Genomic DNA, 22,237 nt, shown 5'->3' with positions numbered 1-22,237 from the left:
AGTTGGTGGCGCTTCACTGTGAGAGGCCCGAAAAGCTCAAGTTCACTGAATTTTCCTACAAAAATAAAATGTGCCATTACCCAAAAAGTTAAGCTTCACTGCAAATTGTCCACAAACAGGGGCTATACTGTAGATGATCCCTAAAAAAAAAGTTGAGCTCAACTATAAATTACCCAAAAATTGGAGCTTAATTGTGTTATCCAAAAAAAATGGAGCTTTTATGTATAGTGCCTTGCGAAAGTATTCAGCCCCCTTGAATTTTTCAACCTTTTCTCACATTTCAGGCTTCAAACATAATAATAAAAATGTTAATGTTCTGGTGAAGAATCAACAACAAGTGACACAATTGTGAAGATGAACGATATTTATTGCTTATTTTATACTTTTATAAGAAAGAATAAACTGAAAATTGTCGCGTGCAATATTATTCACCCCCTGTTACTTTCAGTGCAGGAAACTCACTCCTGAAGTTCATTGAGGATCTCTGAATGATGCAATGTTGTCCTAAATGACTGATGATGATAAATATAAGCCCCTGTGTGTGATCAAGTCTCCGTATAATGCCCCTGCTCTGTGATAGTCTCAGGGTTCTGTGTAAAGCGCAGAGAGCATCATGAAGACCAAGGAACACAACAGGCAGGTCCGTGATACTGTTGTGGAGAAGTTTAAAGCCGGATTTGGTTACAAAAAGATTTCCATAACTTTAAAAACAAGAAGCCCTGTGCAAGCGATCATATAGAAATGGAAGGAGGATCATACCACTGCAAATCTACCAAGACCCGGCCGTTCATCCAAACTATCATCTCACACAAGGAGAAGACTGATCAGAGATGCAGCCAAGAGGCCCATGATCCCTCTGGATGATCTGCAGAGATCTACAGCTGAGGTGGGAGAGTCTGTCCATAGCACAACAATCAGTCTACACTGCACAAATCTGGCCTTTATGGAAGAGTGGCAAGAAGAAGCCATTTCTCAGAGATATCCATAAAGAGTATTGTTTAAAGTTTCCCACAAGCCACCTGGAGACACCAAACATGTGGAAGAAGGGGCTCTGCTCAGAGGAAACCAAAATCACACTATTTGGGCACAATGCCAAACGATAAAAGCAACACAGCTCATCACCCTGAACACACCATCCCCACTGTCAAACATGGTGGTGGCAGCATCATGGTTTAGGCCTGCTTTTCTTCAGCAGGGACAAGGAAGATGGTTAAAATTGATGGGAAGATGGATGGAGCCAAATACAGGACCATTCTTGAAGAAAACCTGTTGGAGTCTGGAAAAGACCTGAGACTGGGACGGAGATTTGTCTTCCAACAAGACAATGATCCCAAACATAAAGCAAAATCTACAATGGAATGGATCACAAATAACCGTATCCAGGTGTTAGAATGGCCAAGTCACAGCCCAGACCTGAACCCAATCGAGAATCTGTGGAAAGAGCTGAAAACTGCTGTTCACAAACGCCTCCATCCAACCTCATTCAGCTCCAGCTGTTTACAAAGGAAGAATGGGTGAGAATTTCACCTCTCCATGTGCAAAACTGATAGACACATACCCCAAGCGACTGCAGCTGTAATCGCAGCAAAAGGGGGCGCTACAAAGGATTCACTTACAGGGGATGAATAATATTGCACGCCACAATTTTCAGTTATTTATTTTATATAAAAGTTTAAAATCTAATATATAAAACTGAGTGTATGTGTATATGTGTATGTATGTGTGTGTATGTATCTATGTGTATGTATATGTGTGTGTATGTATGTGTGTATGTATGTGTGTATGTATGTGTGTGTATGTATGTGTGTGTATGTATATGTGTGTGTGTATGTGTGTGTGTATGTGTATGTGTGTGTGTGTGTATGTATGTATGTGTGTGTATGTATGTGTGTGTATGTATATGTGTGTGTGTGTATGTATGTGTGTGTATGTATGTGTGTGTATGTATATGTGTGTGTGTGTATGTGTGTGTATGTATGTGTGTGTATGTATATGTGTGTGTGTGTGTGTGTCTGTGTATGTGTGTGTGTGTGTGTGTGTGTGTGTGTATGCATGTGTGTGTGTCCGCTAAAGGAATCCACACCGTCGCATTTATAATCACGAAATTTTGCACAGGCCCCTCATGTGACTCAGGGAACGTCACAGACTATGTTTTGACTGGAAAATTTAACCCTGCGCTTTACAGTTACTCTCCAAAAAATTCTGGCTCCATTAGAGTCAATGGAGCTGGAAGCCACAGGTTATTATTAGCAGCTATGATTGGTTGCTAAAGGAACGAAAGACATTCATAGTATAAGAAGCTTATGTGTGAGGTGATATGATATCAGTGGGGAGACGGATAGAGACAGACAGAAAGAGACAGACAGACACAGACAGGGAAAGAGACAGGCATAGACAGACCGGGAAAGAGAGAGACAGACAAAAACAGACAAAGAGACAGACAGGGAAAGAGACAGACGGGCAAACAGACAGACGGGCAAAGAGACAGACGGGCAGAGAGACAGAAACAGGCAGACAGGGAAAGACAGACGGGGAAAGAGACAGAGGGGGAAAGAGACAGAGAGAGACAGGCAGTCAGGGAAAGAGATAGGCAGAAAAAGAGACAGAGAGACAGACAAAGACAGACCTGCAAAAGAGACAGACGGGCAAAGAGACAGACGGGCAAAGAGACAGACAGGGAAAGAGATAGAGAGACACAGAGAGAGACAGACAGACAGAGATAGATAGAGAGAGACTGATTCAGACACAGACAGACAGAGACTGGGAGAGAGAGACAGTTACTATCCTGGGCAATGCTGGGTGCTACAGCTAGTTTGCAATAAATTTCCTTCCTCTTCACAATTGTGTCACTTTTTGTTGATTCTTCACCAGAACATTAACATTTTTATCTTTATGTTTGAAGCCTGAAATGTGGGAAAAGGTTGAAAAATTCAAGGGGCTGAATACTTTCGCAAGGCACTGTAAGTTACCCAAAAAGTGGAGCTTTATTGTGTTATCCAAAAAAGTGGAGCTTTATTGTCACGTTAGATGCAGGGAAGTAACAAGCAAATGGGAAGGGAAACCCTGCAGCTAGGGATAGGAAGATGGTGACCCCATGACCAAGTCTACCGCTGGGCCCTGAGGTCCCTCACCACCCTAGAAAGGTTCCACACCTATGCACCGAGCTGGTCCTAGGCGGATTCGATCTGGGCCCTATGTAGGGAACAGATGGGATGAGCGCTTAGTCATCCCCACTAAGCGCTAAAAGACAGAAAGGGATAACAAACAAGGGAAAACAAGAACAACTTATCCAGATGACTCGGAGAGGAAGTGCAAGAGCCATGTGAAGGTACTGTATTTATAGACACAAGGGAAGTGCTGATGAACAGCAGCTGACAGGCTGTGGAACTCCACAGGGTCCTAAGGAGAAAGGGATAAAAAAACAAGCAGTTAGAACAGAAGGTCAGGGAGCAGTTTGCGCAGCCAAATGCTGTGACCTTCTACAGCCAGACACCACAGGACTGTCTGTCACCTGTGACACACTAGTGACATTTATTGTGTTACCCAAAAAGTGGAGCTTTATTGTATCACCCAAAAAGTGGAGCTTTATTGTATCACCCAAAAAGTGGAGATTTATTATTTTACCCAAAAACTGGAGATTTATTACGTTACACAAAAAGTGGAGCTTTTTTGTGAGCTCAATATAATTTTTATATTAAGTATTCACATTTTTTTTCCAGCCAATGGGAACAGAAAGAACAAACAAAACAATCGTAAATCCTCCGCAGTGACCGCGGCTCATTATGAAGGTAATGCTTCAGAGGTCTTAATCGCTTACGTTTTCAGGTCAAGGCCAATAATGAGCGGACGGGACAAAACGGCTTCAAAGACGGGAAATGTTCTGGTCTAAGTCCTCCACTGTCGTTCAAGAGGCAAGAAGGGAAAGAGCACCGCGCCGGGGAAAGCACCGCGACACTCATGTTACATAGGGAAGATTGTGTTCGGGTCTCAAGACACTTTTCACACATAACAATGTGCGCGGTTTACACAGGGCAGGGTGGAAAAACACTCTGTGCTTTTGAAAGGGCAACAGACAATGACCAAAGTGCGCGAAATACAGTTATGAGCGAAAGTGTTGGCACCCATGACATTTTTTTTCAGAATACTAAGTGTTTCTCTCAGAAAATTCTGGCAATGACACACGTTTTCTTATACACAGGTTTATTTCATTTGTGAGTATTGGAAAAACACAAACAAAACAGAAGAGAAAAAAGGCAAATTGGACACAATTTCACGCAGAACACCAAAAAGAAGCCGGAAAAAATTGTTGTTACCCTCAGCTTAAGATTTGGCTGCCCCCTTTACCCTTTGGAATAAATAACTTCCATCAGTCGCCCCCTATAACCGTCATCAAGCTTCTTCCTCCACTCACCTGGAATCTCAGACTCTTCTTTATAAACATCTCCAGGTCTCATATCTGAAGGCGTCTTCTCTTCCACTTCTCTTCCACTTCTCTTCCTCTTCTCTTCCACTTCTCTCCCTCTTCTCTCCCTCTTCTATCCCTCTTCTATCCCTCTTCTATCCCTCTTCTCTTCCTTTTCCTCTTCTCTTCCTCTTCTCTCCCTCTTCTCTTCCTCTTCTCTTCCTTTTCCTCTTCTATTCCACGTCTCTTCCACCTCTCTTCCACTTCTCTTCCACTTCTCTCCCTCTTCTCTCCCTCTTCTCTCCCTCTTCTCTTCCTCTTCTCTCCCACTTCTCTTCCTCTTCCTCTTCTTTTCCTCTTCTCTTCCTCTTCCTATTCTCTTCCACTTCTCTTCCTCTTCCTATTCTCTTCCTCTTCTCTTCCTCTTCTCTCCCACTTCTCTCCCTCTTCTCTCCCTCTTCTCTCCCTCTTCTCTCCCTCTTCTCTCCCTCTTCTCTCCCTCTTCTCTCCCTCTTCTCTCCCACTTCTCTTCCTCTTCTCTTCCTCTTCTCTTCCTCTTCTCTTCCTCTTCCTATTCTCTTCCACTTCTCTTCCTCTTCCTATTCTCTTCCTCTTCTCTCCCACTTCTCTCCCACTTCTCTTCCTCTTTTCCTCTTCTCTTCCTCTTCCTATTCTCTTCCTCTTCTCTTCCTCTTCTCTTCCTCTTCTCTCCCACTTCTCTCCCACTTCTCTTCCTCTTTTCCTCTTCTCTTCCTCTTCCTATTCTCTTCCACTTCTCTTCCACTTCTCTTCCTCTTCTCTTCCACTTCTCTCCCTCTTCTCTCCCTCTTCTATCCCTCTTCTATCCCTCTTCTATCCCTCTTCTCTTCCTTTTCCTCTTCTCTTCCTCTTCTCTCCCTCTTCTCTTCCTCTTCTCTTCCTTTTCCTCTTCTATTCCACGTCTCTTCCACCTCTCTTCCACTTCTCTTCCACTTCTCTCCCTCTTCTCTCCCTCTTCTCTTCCTCTTCTCTCCCACTTCTCTTCCTCTTCCTCTTCTTTTCCTCTTCTCTTCCTCTTCCTATTCTCTTCCACTTCTCTTCCTCTTCCTATTCTCTTCCTCTTCTCTTCCTCTTCTCTCCCACTTCTCTCCCTCTTCTCTCCCTCTTCTCTCCCTCTTCTCTCCCTCTTCTCTCCCTCTTCTCTCCCACTTCTCTTCCTCTTCTCTTCCTCTTCTCTTCCTCTTCTCTTCCTCTTCTCTTCCTCTTCCTATTCTCTTCCACTTCTCTTCCTCTTCCTATTCTCTTCCTCTTCTCTCCCACTTCTCTCCCACTTCTCTTCCTCTTTTCCTCTTCTCTTCCTCTTCCTATTCTCTTCCTCTTCTCTTCCTCTTCTCTTCCTCTTCTCTCCCACTTCTCTCCCACTTCTCTTCTCTTCCTCTTCTCTTCCTCTTCTCTCCCTCTTCTCTTCCTCTTCTCTCCCTCTTCTCTCCCTCTTCTCTCCCTCTTCTCTCCCTCTTCGCTCCCTCTTCTCTCCCTCTTCTCTTCCTCTTCTCTTCCTCTTCTCTTCCACTTCTCTTCCACTTCTCTTCCACTTCTCTTCTCCCAACAGCAATTTTCAGATCTCTCCACAGGGGTCAATGGGGTTTAGATCTGGACTCATTGCTGCCATTTCAGAACTCTCCAGTGCTTTGTTTCCATCCATTTCTGAGGCTTATTGACGTGTTTGTGGTCATTGTCCTGCTGGAAGACCCCTGACCTAGGACATGCACCCCCAGCTTTCTGACACTGGGCTCTACATTGCCACACAGAATCCTTTGGTAATCTGCAGATTTCATAATGTCTTGCACAAAGTCAAGACATCCAGTGCCAGAGGCAGCAAAACAACCCCAAAACATCTCTGATCTCCATCATGTGTGAGTGTAGGTGCTGTTTTCTTTACTTTGTAGGCCTCATTCGATTTTCGGTAAACAGTAGAGTGATGCACTTTACCAAAAAGCTCCATCTTGGTCTCATCTGTCCACAAGATGCTTTCCCAGAAGGATTTTGGTTACTCACGTACATTTTGGCCTTTTCCTGTCTCTGTGTCAGCAGTGGGGTCCTCCTGGGTCTCCTCCATAGCGTTTCCCTTCATTTATATGAGGACAGATAGCTATTGCTAACACTGATGCCCCTATGCCTGCAGGACTGCTTAAATTTCTTTGGAACTTGATTTGGGCTTATCTATCAACTAGACTATCCTGCATTCAAAACGTTCATCAATTTTTATCTGCCATCCATGTCTAAGAAAATTAGCTACACTGGCATAGTTTGTAAACTTCTTGACTATGTTGCGCACCAAGGACAAAGGAACATCAAGATCTCTGGAGATGGACTTGTAACCTTGAGATTGTTGATATTTTTCAACAATTTTGGTTCTCAAGACCTCAGACTGTTCTCTTCTCCTTTTTCTGTTCTCCATGCTTAGTGTGGCACACACAGACACACAATTCAAAGATTGAGTCAACTTCTCCCCTTTTTATCTGGTTTCAGATGTGATTTTCATATTGCCCGCACCTGTTACTTCTCACTGGTGAATGTTAATGAGCATCACGGGCTGGAAACAAAGTTGTTTACTCACAATTTTACAAAGGTGCCAAAAATGTTGTGTGGTCCATTTTTCTGGCTTTGTGGAAAATGATGTACACTTTACCATTTATTCTCTGGGGGTTTTGTATTGTCCCAATACCTACAAAACATATAAACATGTGTATAATCGTACATGTGTAGTTGCAATAATTTTCTGGGAGAAATACTTCATTTTCTGGAACAATTTTAAGGGTGCAAACACTTTCGGCCATGACAGTAATCATGGACGGTCTACAAAAGAGTATGACTGAAAACAAAACCTATTGGGCTACCACCGAAATCCACAACAGTGGACACCGAGCTCCGAAACTGATCCTTCTCTATGGACCAAAATGGAGAATTGCTTTGGTGTAATCCAGGTGTCAAATTTAAGGGCATTTATCTGTAATTGCCAATGACTAGCAAAGACTGTTTTTTTTGGGGGGGGAGGGTAAGAGCTGGACTTGCCAGCCAGCTGATGCCCATATTTTTGCCAGAGCTGGTCTTGCCACCCAACCGATGGCCATAGCAGCAGTCATCTATCTTTTTTGATGCTGTTGATGGCTACAGTCTACTAATCTTTACCTCCCAGAGAGTCGTAGCTTAGGTCATCTCAATATAAGACCTTTCTGACGTGGTAGAATGGATAGCCAAAGAAGACTTCAAGTCAATCTGGACCATAATTTTGAGCTCGTCCAGTAGTGAAGAGTCGTATCCAAGTATTGGAGAAACATTCTCGAATACAAATATTCTTTTAGCTCTTGTAGTCCAGAAACCCTTTGAAGGATTGGGTGTGAACGGGGCAAAGAACGTAAGTGTTCTCAGGATGGATTTTTGCTTTCCTTAATGGTCGTTTTTGTGTTTTGCAGTTAAATTGCAGAGAGCCATACATATGAATGCCGGTAAGCTGGTGACAGATGTCTTTACCCCCCTTTCCATTGTGTGACATGAGCTGATGGCCTTCTTCTTTGGCAGATGATAATGGCACCATCCTGCACTGGACGGAAGTTCAACGCAATTCTACCAGTCCGGTCAAATATGATGATGGAAGGGGGGAGTTTGTAGTCAACGTCAAGGGATTGTTCTATTTGTATTGCCAGGTGAGACGGGTCTGTACATCTCGGATTCTTCACTACTCCATGGCCTTCTTGTCCTCAACTTTTGTGGTCTATTACGTGTCTTCTGTCATAGTTGCTCCCACCATACATGGTGCCCGCACATTTTGTACCCAACACCTAGAGTTCATGCTCCCGTAACTATTCTCCTAGGAAGGACCATTGTTGTGAAACCATTTTCTTAGGAAAAAACGTCCTTCCCTTTTTCCATGGGACCAGTAAGGCGTATACATAGCCAAGCCAGCCCCTTTCTCTGATGTGGGGGCTATATTGATAAAGAGGGGGACTGGCTTAGCTAAACTGAGCCAAACAGCTACGTTCATCATTGGTCATGTGCCGACACAAGGAAGGGAAGGAAGCTCACTCTTGTGCTGAAACCAATGGAGACATGCCAGGGATGAAATTTGGGAATTGGCGTCAATATTATGGGAATGGTGCAGCATTTATGAGTGCTCTGTATTAGGTAGGCTACTAAATCATATATACAACCCCACAAAATAACTTTTGCTGTCTTTGAAAAACCCCGTAAACATAGGACGTTAGGGACAAGTCTAGAGGGCCCAGTGGTTTGCACGGCAGATTTGCAGCGCAGGGGTCTTGGAATAAATCCCCTCGAGGACATCTGCATGGAGTTTGTATGTTCTCCATGAGTTTGCATGGGTTTCCTCCAAGTTACTCCAAAGACATACTGATAAGGAATTTAGATTGTGAGCCCCAATGGCGACAATGATGATCACGTCTGTAAATTGCTGCCTAATTAATCGCACTGTATATGTGAGTCATGCAGATAATAAGAAACAACTAACGTTCTAGGTAAGTGGGCGCTGAGGATGTGTGACAGTGCGGCATCGTGGAGGGATTTGATATCTAGAGTGATGAATATGTCATGAATTACAGTATTATTTGCATAGCATAGCATTATTTGCATAGCATGAATGAGGGAAATACTGTTGAACCACAGCATGATTGTGTAATAGAGAAGTCAGCACTTCCTCCATTACGGCATACGGATGACCGTTACTTCCCCCTCCCCACATACAGGCATGGCTGTGTGTTATTAATAGAGAGAGTGTGGCATAAACTACATGTGAAGAAAGTACTTGGCCACGGGCAGTCACCTCTGTCCCTCTTCAGGCTCTTGTCCTCCCCTACAGGACAGTCTGTCTCCTCTGTCCTTTTGAGACACCTCTGTCCCCTTCAGACTCCTTTGTTCCCCTCATGGCAACTCTGTCTTCCTGAGAACACTCTGTCAGTCTCCAGACCACTCCTGTGTCTCCTCCAGACCCATAGGTTTCCTCCAAACTCCTCAATTTCCTCGAGACTCTACGGTCTCCTCCAGACTTCCCTTTCTCTCTTCAAACTCCTCTGTTCCTCTCCAGACTCCTGTTTTCCTCTCCAGACTCCTTTTTTCCTCTCCAGACTCCTCTCTTCCTCTCCAGACTCCTCTCTTCCTCTCCAAACTCCTCTCTTCCTCTCCAAACTCCTCTGTTCCTCTCCAGACTCCTGTTTTCCTCTCCAGACTCCTGTTTTCCTCTCCAGACTCCTGTTTTCCTCTCCAGACTCCTGTTTTCCTCTCCAGACTCCTGTTTTCCTCTCCAGACTCCTGTTTTCCTCTCCAGACTCCTCTCTTCCTCTCCAGACTCCTCTCCTCCTCTCCAGACTCCTCTCCTCCTCTCCAGACTCCTCTCCTCCTCTCCAGACTCCTCTCCTCCTCTCCAGACTCCTCTCTTCCTCTCCAGACTCCTTTTTTCTGTTCCTCTCCACACCTTTCTACGCTCTTCAGACTTCTCTGCCCACTGCAGACTGCTCTTTAGAGTCCTCTGTCCTCTCCTGACTCGTCTGTCCCTCTCCAGACCCCTATCTCCCCTCTAGACTTTTCTGTTCCCTCTAGGCTTCTGTGTTCCCCTCCAAACCACTCTACACCCTTCCATGCCAGTCTGTCTCCTCTATCTTCTTGAGATTCCTCTGTCCCCCTCCAGACTCTATCTCTCTCCAGACTTCTCTGTTCTCCCAAGCCACTATGACTTCTTGACATTTTTTTATCACTGCCAGACTCCTCTAAATTCACTGTCCCCTGCAGATCCTTCCGTCTCCCAACAGACTCCTCTATTCTCTCAAGACTAATTAATCCCCTACTAAACCTTGTCTCTCTCATCAGCCTCCTTTGTCCCCAATAAAATTTGCCTGTCCCAATATCCCTCTCTCAACTCCAGACTCTTCTGTCCTCTCTAGATTGCTCTGTCTACCTTCAGATAAATCTCTCTCCTCCAATCTCCTATCCCCTCCAGACTCCTCTGTCCTTCTGCAGACTCCTCTGTCGTTCTGCAGAGTTCTCTGTCCCTCTCCAGACTCCTTTGAACCCTCCAGACTCCTATGTCCCCTAATGACTCCTCTATTCCCCTTCAGTCCACTCTGTTCTGTCATCTTGAGACTCCTCTATCCCCACTAGGCTCCTCTGACTTCACCATCCCCTCTATACTCACCTGTCCACCTCTAGGCCACGCTATCTCCTCTATCCTCTTAAACATCCTCTTTCTCACCTACCGACTCCATGCACCAAGCACAGACACCTTTGTCCTCTTGAGGCTTCTTAATCCCCTCCTAAGTCATGTCCCCGAAAATTCTCGTCGCCTCCAGACCACTCGGTTCCCTCCAAATTCACCAATCCTCTCCAGACTCCACTATCCCCTCCAGATTCCCTTGTCCCCTTTCAGACCCTTTTGTCCCTTTCCAAACCCCTTTGTCCTCTCCAGACTTCTGTTACTCTGCAGACCCCTCTGACCTCTCCAGACTCCTTTTTCCTCTGCAAACTCTTTTTTCCCGCTCCACACGCTTCTTTCCCATCGAGACTCCTCTACCCCTTCATTCTTCTCTGCCTCTCCAAACTTTTCTGGCCTCCAGACTTTTCTGTACCTTCTAGACTCCCCTTTCCCATCCAGACTTTCCTGTCCCCTCCAGCCCACTCTGTACCCCTAGACTCCTCTGTACTGTCCAAACTTTTCTTTCTCTCCAGTCTCCTTTGTCCCTTACGGATTTCTCTGTTCCTCAAGATTCCCATGTCACATCCAGACTTCCTAATTCCCTTCAGCCACTTCTGTTTTTGCCAGACACACGTACCTTCCAGACTTCTGTCCCCCTAAACTCCCCTGTACCCGTCAGACTTGTCTGTCCTTCCAGTATCCTTTGACCCCTATTGATTTCTCAGTCCCCCAAGATTCCCATGTCTCCTCCAGACCTCCCTGTTCCCTTCAGACACCTCTGTCCCTGCTAGACACTCATCCCCTCCAGACTTCTCTGTTGCCCCAGATTCTATTGTCCCCTCCAGACTCCCCTGTCTGCTTGAGATTCCCGTCCCCTGCAGCTTTCTCTTTCCCTTCCAGAATTCTCTCACCTCCAGACATCACTGTTCTCACTAGACACGTCTATCCACCTTACTCCTCTGTCACCTCCAGACTCCTCTTTCCCTTCCAAATGCTTTTGTCTTCTCCAAATTCCTGTCCAGACTCCTCTTCATCCTTCAAATATCTCTGTCCAATCCAGACTCATTTTGCTCTTCCACCCATCCATCTTCATACACCTCTTTCATCTGGTCCCTTCCAGATTCCTCTGACTTCTCCAGATCCCTTTGGCAGCCAATGCCTGGTCTTTAAGGTTTAGTCATGAAATCCAACATGCTTGATCCCCCGATCTCCAATATATGCTGTTACGATGACTCAGGAGAACCCTAAATCTCAATATGTTGACTTTGGCTGAATTACATGTAAAGTGTGTGGGCTCCTCTAGGGCAGAAGAACAGAGAAGGAGAAGAGATGATTTTGTTACGAGGATGTGGTTGAGTGGGGAGAAGTGAGGTTTTGAGTAACTGTATTCAGGCCATGTGAGCTGACAGTGTGAACATGGTTAAAAATAAACCACGAATGTGTGGTTTTCTGAGAGAAAAAAAAAATTAAAGGAGTTAAATATTGTACTGGCTGGCAGATAACAAAAGACAATTTCCACCTTGGTTTCTTTAGAGGAAGTGCATCTTATTCGACATTTTCAATCCCCATCTTCAATCCCGAGTGATGATTGTATGTATACACAGTCTTCAAGGAGTCGCCTTATCTTTTTGGTCTACAACCTACTCATAATCTCTAAAGTGGTATCTTCAAAAACTTATTCACGACGTTGTCTACCTATTCTTAAATCACACACTGTTCTCCCTCGACTGGTCTTAATGTCTTCCTTCTTCTTTCCAAGGTGCACTTCAATGAGGACCGAAGCAGCTACATCAAGTTGGATCTACTTGTAGATAGCAAGCTCATATTTCGCTGCTTGCAAGAGTTTTCTGCTACTGCCACGAGCATCCGTGACCCCACACTGAAGACCTGCAGTGTTTCCGGGCTTGTGATTCTTCGTCCTGGCAACTCCCTCCGCATCAACACTCTTCCCAAAGTCAGCTTGAGGGTAGACCATTACCTCACCTACTTTGGCCTTTTCCAGGTTCACTGATTGGTGTTGATTTGGTGGGGTAAGGGAAACCAGGAGGACTTTCCACACCATTGTCCATTATTACACCATAGGTTACAGAGGTCAATAGTACAACCATAACCACTATGGAAATGATCCTTTTCAAGCCACAAACAAAGACTGTGATATTACAAACCGGCGAAAATCCCGAGTCAACAATAAAGAAGAACTTTCCGCGAAGGCTTCATAAATAAAGAGAAGTAAAAATCTACAGGAAATATTACTGTTATCAGGAAGCTGTGATAGTTACGATAAGAAAAGGCCAGAAAACAGAACTAAGAGGACTATTCACATCAGATGATTAGATGTCTATTAGATATGTAAACTAAGCATTCTACTAATTCAACAAGTATCAACATGCCATAGTCAACTACTAAGTCCATTATCTTGGACTATCTACAGTAGAACACCTTTAAAGGGTACTTTACATGCTGCGATCTCGCTAGCGAGATCGCAAGCGATCGTACCCGCCCCCGTCGGTTGTGCGACACGAGCAAATTGCTGCTCGTGGCGCACAACCTCGTTAGTCCCAGTCACACGGACTTACCTGCCCTGCAATGTCATTCTGGCCGGCGAACCGCCTCCTTTCTAAGGGAGCGGTTCGTACGGCGTCACAGAAACGTCACACGGCAGGCGTCCAATAGAAGCGGAGGGGAGGAGATGAGCGGGCGAAATATACCACCCACCTCCTTCCTTCCGCATTGCCGGTGGAGGCAGGTAAGGAGATGTTCGTCGCTCCTGCGGTGTCACACACAGCGATGTATGCTGCCGCAGGAACGAGGAACAACATCGCTAATAAGCAGACAACGATTTTTGGTTTCAGGACGACCTCTCCAAGGCAAACGATTTTGACCTCTTTTGCGATCGTTTAAGGTCGCTCGTAGGTATCACACACTGCGATCTCGTTAATGAAGCCGGATGTGCATCACAAACACCGTGACCCCGACGATAATTCACTAACGATATTGCAGCGTGTAAAGCCCCCTTAAGTGTGTTAGCCAATTGACCAGAGTCCAGCCAACCCATGGTTCCCACATGATTAGCATTCCTCTCCTGTCTTAAGGTTCTGCCTTCTTAAGGTCTCTTAATGACTATGGTATCCAAGACACTTTTGGTCAAAGAATGTACGAAACTACCAACATCAGAAGATGTGTACAAGATTTGTGAACAAAACAGTCCACTGATACCAAAAAATCATTATGCCATAGTCTACTACTAGTCCATCTTCTAGGTCATGTATTGTTGAATATCTCTCTGTTGTAAATCATTGACCAGAGTCCAACTAACGCATAGTGACTACAATAGTGGCGTTCCTCTTCCGTCTTAAGCTTGGGTCTTCTTAAGGCCTCTTAATAATTATGGTATCCAAGAGTCTCTTGGTCATAGAAAGCAGAATGTACGAGGCTACCAACATCAGAAGATGTGTACAAGATTTCTGAACGAAACAGTCCTTTGATCCCCAAAAAATAATTATGCCATGGTCTAATACTAGTCCATCTTTTAGGTCATATAATGTTGAACATCTCTCTGTGTTGTTGACACTGACTCTGGTCGAGTCCAGTCAAACCATGGTAACCATATGATCAGTTTGCTTCAAACCATGACTTCCCTGACTCTTTTGATATAATAAAGCAGTACTTATAAGCCTACTCACATTAGATGTCTACAAGACTTGTGAATGAAGAGCCCATCGATCAAAACAACATCAATATGTGACAGTCTAGTACATCTTCTAGGTCATGTAAATTAGAACACCTCATGTCATCATGAATCGACTGGACTCCAGTCATCCTCTCCCATCCTTAGTTTGGGTCTGCAAGTCATGACTCTCTTGAATGAATAAAGCAGAACTTAGAAGCTTACCCACATCAGAAGAGGTCTATAAGATTTACGAAAAAAAAACAACAACTCATCAATCCAAACAGCATCAATATGCCATAGTCAACTATTAGTCCATCCTCCTGGTCACGTGAAGTAGAAGACCTCTGTATGTTGTGATAGATCATTTACAAGTCCATTCCTCTCCTGTCTTCATGACCATATAGTACTCCTCTCCTGTCTTTGGGTTGGGTCTTCAAGCCTCTCAATGACTATGGCATCCATGACTTCCTTGATTGTTTTGAACAAAGCCTTAAACACTTCCAAAAATGAGTTTGGTGTCTCAAAAACAAAGTTTTAGTCTTATCCTTTGGGTTTTAAGTAGATGGTTCTACTTGGTTGGGTCGATGATCTACTATTTGATACTCTAGCCATGGGGCATTGTCCAAAATTCTTTGTTGCGAAGACCAAACTCAAGAACTCTATGGAGACAGCATGCACCTTACTCAGACAAAGTGCAATTTACTGGAGGATAACAGGGTTCAGTATGTGATTTGAACATTGGCGATCACAAAGTGCCTACAGGTTTGATTTATGCAGGAAATAGGGAATTATTTGTAAAAAAAAATTTTTGATTTTACACAAACCCACTAATCTTGTGGACTGTGTGTTCCCGAGCACCAGTTATCTGTACAGGTCATAACCCAATATTCTCTGAATTTATATAACACTGATCACTGTCAAATAGAAATATATTTTATACAAGGGCCTCCGACAAGTTATGGCCTTGCTTATTATTTAGACATTTTATTGGGGTTATACAATAAAGAATATCTACTGTGTCTATGAAAAGTATTCTCTGCGCACAATTTTTAATTTTTTTTTCATCTACACATTTCAAAAGCCATAACTTTTTTTTTCCAGTCAACATAAGTACTAATTTTTTTGTGAGATGTGTTTTTTTTATTTTTAAATAGAACCTTTTGGGGGTGTTTTATCAACTTTATCAGATTTTTTGAGAGTGACGAAGAAGAAAAAAAACATTTTTTGGCATTGCGTTTTGAGGTTTGATTTTGGAACCCACCATGAGGTATAAAAAGGACATGAAAACTTTATTCTGCGGGTCAGTTTAAATTTAGGAGAGGCAGTATTAAATTTAGAGAGTTTTTAAATGTTTTTCTATTTGTGCACAATAAAACTTTTTTTGGAAAGAAATTTGTTTGTCAATTCCATTTTTACTTTTCCATTGATCTAGCTGCATGCTTCTATTTTTTTTATCAGCATTATATCAGACGAATAAATCAAATATTTGGGTTTGGATTCTTCGTGCCGAAATTTTTTTAATTACTGGAGTATTCATACCGAATAATGGATTTATTGCAAATTAATGGGAAACTTGAATAATTTTCTCAAGGACCTTGGAAATAATGCTGCAATGGATGGAAAAGTGTTGAAACTGAATGGGAACAGTAAGGGGAAGATGCCTGGATGCATATCTGACTGGTTTCTGCAAACAATGTCAGAATATTATGGGGATTAAAGCAGGAGAATAATATATACTGAAAAGGAAAGAAAGCCAGGCACTGCAAGCCCAGGTGTGTACTCACTGATCTGTAGTTTTCACGTGGAACACGGACCTCCAGCCGATCTCTGTGGTGCTCAGCCAACAGGTGAGAATCCAAAAAAGAACTTCGAACAAGAAGGAATGGCGGCAACTCACTGGTTGATATGAACTGGCAAATTTATTGCACAAACCGCAGCATAATTACAGCAAACACGGGGAGGGGGGGAGTGCAGGAGCGCCGGACTAAGCAGACAACTGGAGGCTGCAGTCCCCAGCTGTGTGCATTATCTTTGTTGTGTATCAAAATACAAGGGACCCCATGCATTGTTTTTTATAAGGTCCCTCCAATTTTGATACCCAGCCAAGCTAAAGCAGACAGCTGGTGGCTGATATTCTCAGGTTGGCAAGGCCCATAGTTATTGAGCCCTCCCCAGCCTAAAATAGCAGCCTATAGCAGCCCCAGAATTGTTATAGCCATTAGATGCGCTAATTCCAGCTCTTTGCCCAGCTCATCGCAATTGCCCTGGTGCAGTGGCAATCGAGGTTATATAAGGTGTGAATGACAGCTGTGATTGTCAAAAATCACAGCTGCTACGAAGCCCTGGATTGGTTATGAGTAGCGACCCCCCATTACTAATTGTGTAAGTAAAAAAAAAAAAACAGAAAAGACAGAGAAAAATACTTTATTTAAAAATAAAAAACACCCTCTTTCTCCAATTTATTAACCCCCTAAACACCTCTGCAGATCGGATGTAATCCACACAATGACAGCCCACGACGATCCCAGCTCAGCTAAGTCGTAAGTGCGCGGTCACATTAAAAAACGTGAACTCTCACTGCGTCGTCAGGGACACACTGAGCCGCAGCTGTGAGTAGTGACTTCACTGAGATCACCTGAGGTCACAGCTGATGGTTCCAACGGTAGCCTAGCTGTGACCGCAGGTGAACCCACCTCAGGTGAACTCATTAAAGCCAATGCCGGATTAGGAGATGTGCACACTCTGAGTAATTGGTGGCAGACATTCCTGCACCAAATCTGCATATACTGGCAAAACCCCCCATACTGAAACCGCATAAAAACGCATGCGGTTTTGGTGTGTTTTTCTGCCATAAGATGCAGGTTTGGTGAAGAAATGTCTGCACTCAAATACTCAACGTGCGTACATCTCCTAATTCTGTAATCCGGCATTAATTTCAATAAGTTCACCTGAGGTCACAGCTGGGGTTCCCATGTTACACCAGCTGTGACCTCAGGTGAACTCAATTAACTCAGTGACCTCACCTCAGCTGATTCAGCTGAGACGAGTTTACTGAATTCAATAAATTTCCTGTAAAAAAACAAACAAACAAAAACAATGCGGTTCTGACACATTTTTGGTGTTTTTCTGCCAGGAAATGCAGATGTAAATAAAATACTCAACGTGCGCACATAGCCTAATCTGTTAATCCATCACTGTGTTCAATGAGTTCACCTGAGGTGAGTTGCACACATCACTGTGTTCAATGAGTTCACCTGAGGTGAGTGGCAAAAAAAGTACCAAAAATGCGTCAGAACTGCATTATTTTATATTGTGCATTTTTTTGCCAGGAGATGCAGTGAACTCACCTTAGCTGACTTAATTAAGCTCACCTGAGATCAGTTCACCTGACGTCACAGCTGGGGTACTGTGGGAACCCCAGCTGTGACCTCAGGTGAACTCATTGACCTCAATGCCGGATTACTGGATTAGGAGATGTACACCCGTTGATTATTTGGTTGTGGACATTTCTGCAATAAATCTGCATCTTCTAGCAGAAAAAAAGCAGAGAAACCGAATGCGTTTTTCATGCAGGTTTTCAGTAGTTTTCTTCCAAGAGATGCAGATTTTTTGCACAAACTCAAAGGGTGCACATCACCTAATCCGGTAATCTGGCAATCTGGCATTGATATTAATGAGTTCACCTGAGGTGAGGTCACTGAGTTCAATGAGTTCACCTCAGGTTAGTTCATCTGAGGTCACAGCTGGGGTATCGTGGGAACCCCAGCTGTCACGTCAGGTGAATTCACTAATGTCACTGCTCCCAGCTGTGGCTCAGTCAGTTTGTCCCCAATGCCACACTGATAGGTCACGTTTTCTAAGGTGACCCTGCACTGTGACCTCAGATGTAGCAGAGCTGGGATCATCGTGGGACGCCATGTCTGTGGATTACGTCAGACCTGCAAGAGTGTTTTGAGTGTAACTAAATTGGAGAAAAAGTGTGTTTTATAAATGAAGGATCTTTTTCTGTTTATTTATTTTGACTTACAGGGTTAGTAATAGGGGGGTCCCATAGACCCCAACCCAATACTAACCTTGGGCTTGATGAGAACAGTGACTTGTTGACAAAATCACAGTTGTCATTAACCCTTATGTTACACCAATTGCCACCACACCAGGGTAATCGGGATGAACTGGGTAAAATGCCATGATTGGTGCATCTAATGGATGTGCCATTTCTCGGGTGCCTGCGGGCTGCTCTTTTTAGACTGGGGAGGGCCCAATATCCATGGGCATTCCTGGCCTGAGAATACCAGCTGCCAGTTGTCCACTTTATCTTAGCTTGATATTTTATTTAAATAATAATAAAAAAAAACCAAAACAAAACACGCATGGGGTTCCTTGTATTTTGATACACAACCAAAATAACGCACACAACTGGGGGCTGTAGCCTGTAGCCGTCGGCTTTATCTGCGCTTGGTACCATTTTTTCCAATTATTTATTTATTTTTACACTCCACTTCCTGGTCTACAATGCTACTGTGACTGCAATCACATACGCTGTCACAGAGGGTGGGTGGGAGAAGCAGGACTGCAACCAATCACAGACACTGTTACAGAGAGTGGGCGGGAGAAGCAGGACTGCAACCAATCACAGACACTGTCACAGAGGGTGGGTGGGGGAAGCAGTGCATATTCATTAGGATTAATGAGCAGATCTGGAAGCAGTGTGACAGCCGCAGGGAAACTCGGTAAGTATAATTCTTCTGCTTTAATTACCGCATGTCATTTTTTTATCACTGTGCCTCCGAATCACAGTGATGCCAGTAGCAAAGATGACAATGGCATTACTGTGATTGGCAAGCGATACCCGCAAGTGTAGTGGCTGAAAATCAGGCGTCAAACATATGGGGAGGAGACTCGAAATGAAACTCACGAGGCGAGGAGCAAACTACTCATTGTGGACCAGCAGAATAGTGAGTACAGCTCTGAAGTAAAATACAGCCGTGCATATAGAAATTAAGAGGGCCCTATAGCAAAAGTTCTATGTGCCCCTCCCTCAATAAATTAAAGATTTTCTGGTGGGGTAATGGCATAAAGGCGGAGTCTCAGAAAGGCATATCTCCAAACTTTTAACTATAGGGAGAGAGACTTCTATTGAAGTATGTACACAGGAATAGTGCCCCTACTGATGTCCTTAAATGTCCTCACCCCACAAAGACACTCCTGCCCTAGTCTGATAACCCCAAAGTGAACTCCCCACACACAACTTACCCCTGCCGCATTCCCCACATGCACGAGTTTGATGCCCCCACACAGCCCCCAACACACAATATGGTGCCCTAACAGTGACCCCACACATTATGATGTCAACACAGGTTCCCCACACGCTTTATGATATTCTGACAGTCAATTGTCCCTTTATTTCTCCACAGGTACCACACACATATTATGAAAAACCCTATAGTGACCTCCACAAACAGTATAATAGCCCCCACACAGTATAAATCCCCCACAGATTCCCTCACACAGTATAATAGCCCATAAGCAGTATGATGCCCCCAAAGACCCCATCACACAGTATAATAGCCCCCACAACATATGATGCCCCCAAAGACACACACAGTATAATAGCCCCCACACAGTATGATGCCACCACAGACCTCCACGCATAGTTTAATAGCCCCCACATTGTATGATGCTCCCCACACAGTATAATAGCCCCCAAACAGTATGAAACCACCACAGACCCCCACACATAGTTTAGTAGCCCCCACATTGTATGATGCCCCCACAGCTCCCCACACACAGTATAATAGCCCCCACACAGTATGATGCCACCACAGACTCCCCACACATAGTTTAATAGCCCCCACATTGTATGATGCTCCCCACACAGTATAATAGCCCCCACACAGTATGATGCCACCACAGACCCCCCACACATAGTTTAATAGCCCCCACATTGTATGATGCTCCCCACACAGTATAATAGCCCCAAACAGTATGATACCACCACAGACCCCCACACACATAATTTAATAGCCCCCACATTTTATGATGCCCCCACAGCTCCCCACACACAGTATAATAGCCCCCACACAGAATGATGCCTTTACAGACCCTCCCATACAATATGATACCACAACAGTGACTCTAAACAGGGTATGATGCCCCGACAGCTCCCACACATGGTGTAATAGCCATTACACAGTATGATGCCCCCACAGCTCCCCACACACAGTACGATGCCTTCCCAGACTGACCCATACAGTATGATGCTACAACAGTGATTCTCCACAAGGTATGATACCCCAGAGCTCCCCACACACAGTAAAATAGTAAAAATAATATATAAAATATATAAGTAATAAAATATCTAAAATATCTAATACAATGAAAAAAATGTATTAAAAATATAGTAAAAAAGTAATAAAATATCTAATACAGTAAATAAAAATGTATTAAAAATATAGTAAAAATAATATATAAAATATATAATAAAATATCTAAAATATCTCATACAATGAATAAACATGTATTAAAAATATAGTAAGAATAATATATAAAATATATAAGTAATAAAATATGTAAAATATCTAATACAATAAATAAAAATGTATTAAAATAGTCAAAATAATATATAAAATATATAAGTAATAAAATATCTACACTATATAATACAATTAATAAAAATGTATTAAAAATATAGTAAAAATAATATATAAAATATATAAGTAATAACATATCTAATACAATGAATAAAAATGTATAAATATATAGTAAAAATAATATATAAAATATATACGGTAAGTAATAAAATATCTAAAATATGTTATACAATGAATAAAAATGTATTAAAAATATAGTAAAAGTAATATATAAAATATATACAGTAAGAAATAAAATATGTAAAATATCTAATACAATGAATACAAATGTTTTAAAAATATAGTAAAAATTTATAAAATATATACGGTAAGTAATAAAATATCTAAAATATCTGATACAATGAATAAAAATGTATTAAAAATATAGTAAACATAATATATAAAATATATACGATAAGTAATAAAATATCTAAAACATCTTACACAATGAATAAAAATGTATTAAAAATATAGGAAAAAATAATATACAAAATATATAAGTAATAATATCTGAAACATGTAACACAATAAATAAAAATATATTAAACATATAGTAAAAATAATATATAAAATATATAAGTAATAAAATATCTAAAATATCTAATACAATGAATAAAAATGTATTAAAAAGAAAATAATAAAAAGGAAATAAAAAACATATTATATAGTAAAAAAAAGTGGAAAAATAAATTATAAAAATGTAATGAAAAGAAAATGTGTGTTTTACAGTAAAAAAAGAAATGTACAGTTTATAACAATATAATATAAAAAATACATATTACACAGTAAAAAAAAAGTATAACAATAAAGTATAAAAATAAGTAAAAAAAAAATAAGATGTGTCAGACAGTAAAAGAGAAATGCACAGTATATAACCGTAGCGTTAGAGTCTAAAAATTAAATAAAAAATATATAAAAAACATATTGCATAGTAAAATAAATTTATACCAATGTATAGAAATGTAATTAAAAAAAATATAAAATACATATTATATAGTAAAAAAGTATAACAATAAAAGTATAAAAGTGTAATTAAAAAATGTGTTAAATAATGGTAGAGTATAAAAATATAAATAAAAAAATACATATTACATAGTAAAAAAATTTATAAAAAAGTATAAAAAGATAAAATGTATTTTACAGTAAAAAAGAAATGCAGTGTATACGGTAACTGTAGAGTATAAAAATCTAATAAAAAAAGATATCAAATACATATTACATATTAAAAGAATTGTTTAACAATGTATATAAATCTAATAAAAAAAGATAAAATGTCTTATACAGTAAAAAATAAAAAGGCACAGTATATAACGTTATATAGTATAAAAAAAATTAATAAAAAAGAGATAAAATACATA

At 41.9% G+C, this 22,237-nt stretch overlaps 1 protein-coding gene across 1 annotated transcript in view; it reads left to right on the top strand.

Moving 5' to 3' along the window:
- Window positions 1-14,517, top strand: part of TNFSF12 (TNF superfamily member 12) — a 39,233-nt gene extending 24,716 nt beyond the window's left edge. Inside the window, exons 4-7 of the mRNA XM_075346719.1 lie at window positions 3,720-3,788; window positions 7,855-7,887; window positions 7,961-8,085; window positions 12,340-14,517. Of these exons, the coding sequence (XP_075202834.1) occupies window positions 3,720-3,788; window positions 7,855-7,887; window positions 7,961-8,085; window positions 12,340-12,591 (479 nt within the window). The 3' untranslated portion in view covers window positions 12,592-14,517. The remainder of the gene's footprint in view (window positions 1-3,719; window positions 3,789-7,854; window positions 7,888-7,960; window positions 8,086-12,339) is intronic.
- Window positions 14,518-22,237: the final 7,720 nt, after the last annotated feature.

The sequence above is a fragment of the Anomaloglossus baeobatrachus genome, chromosome 4, assembly GCF_048569485.1.
Source record: "Anomaloglossus baeobatrachus isolate aAnoBae1 chromosome 4, aAnoBae1.hap1, whole genome shotgun sequence".
NCBI lineage: Eukaryota > Metazoa > Chordata > Amphibia > Anura > Aromobatidae > Anomaloglossus > Anomaloglossus baeobatrachus.
Note: the sequence above shows the minus strand (reverse complement) of the source record. Positions and strands in the feature narration are given on the sequence as shown.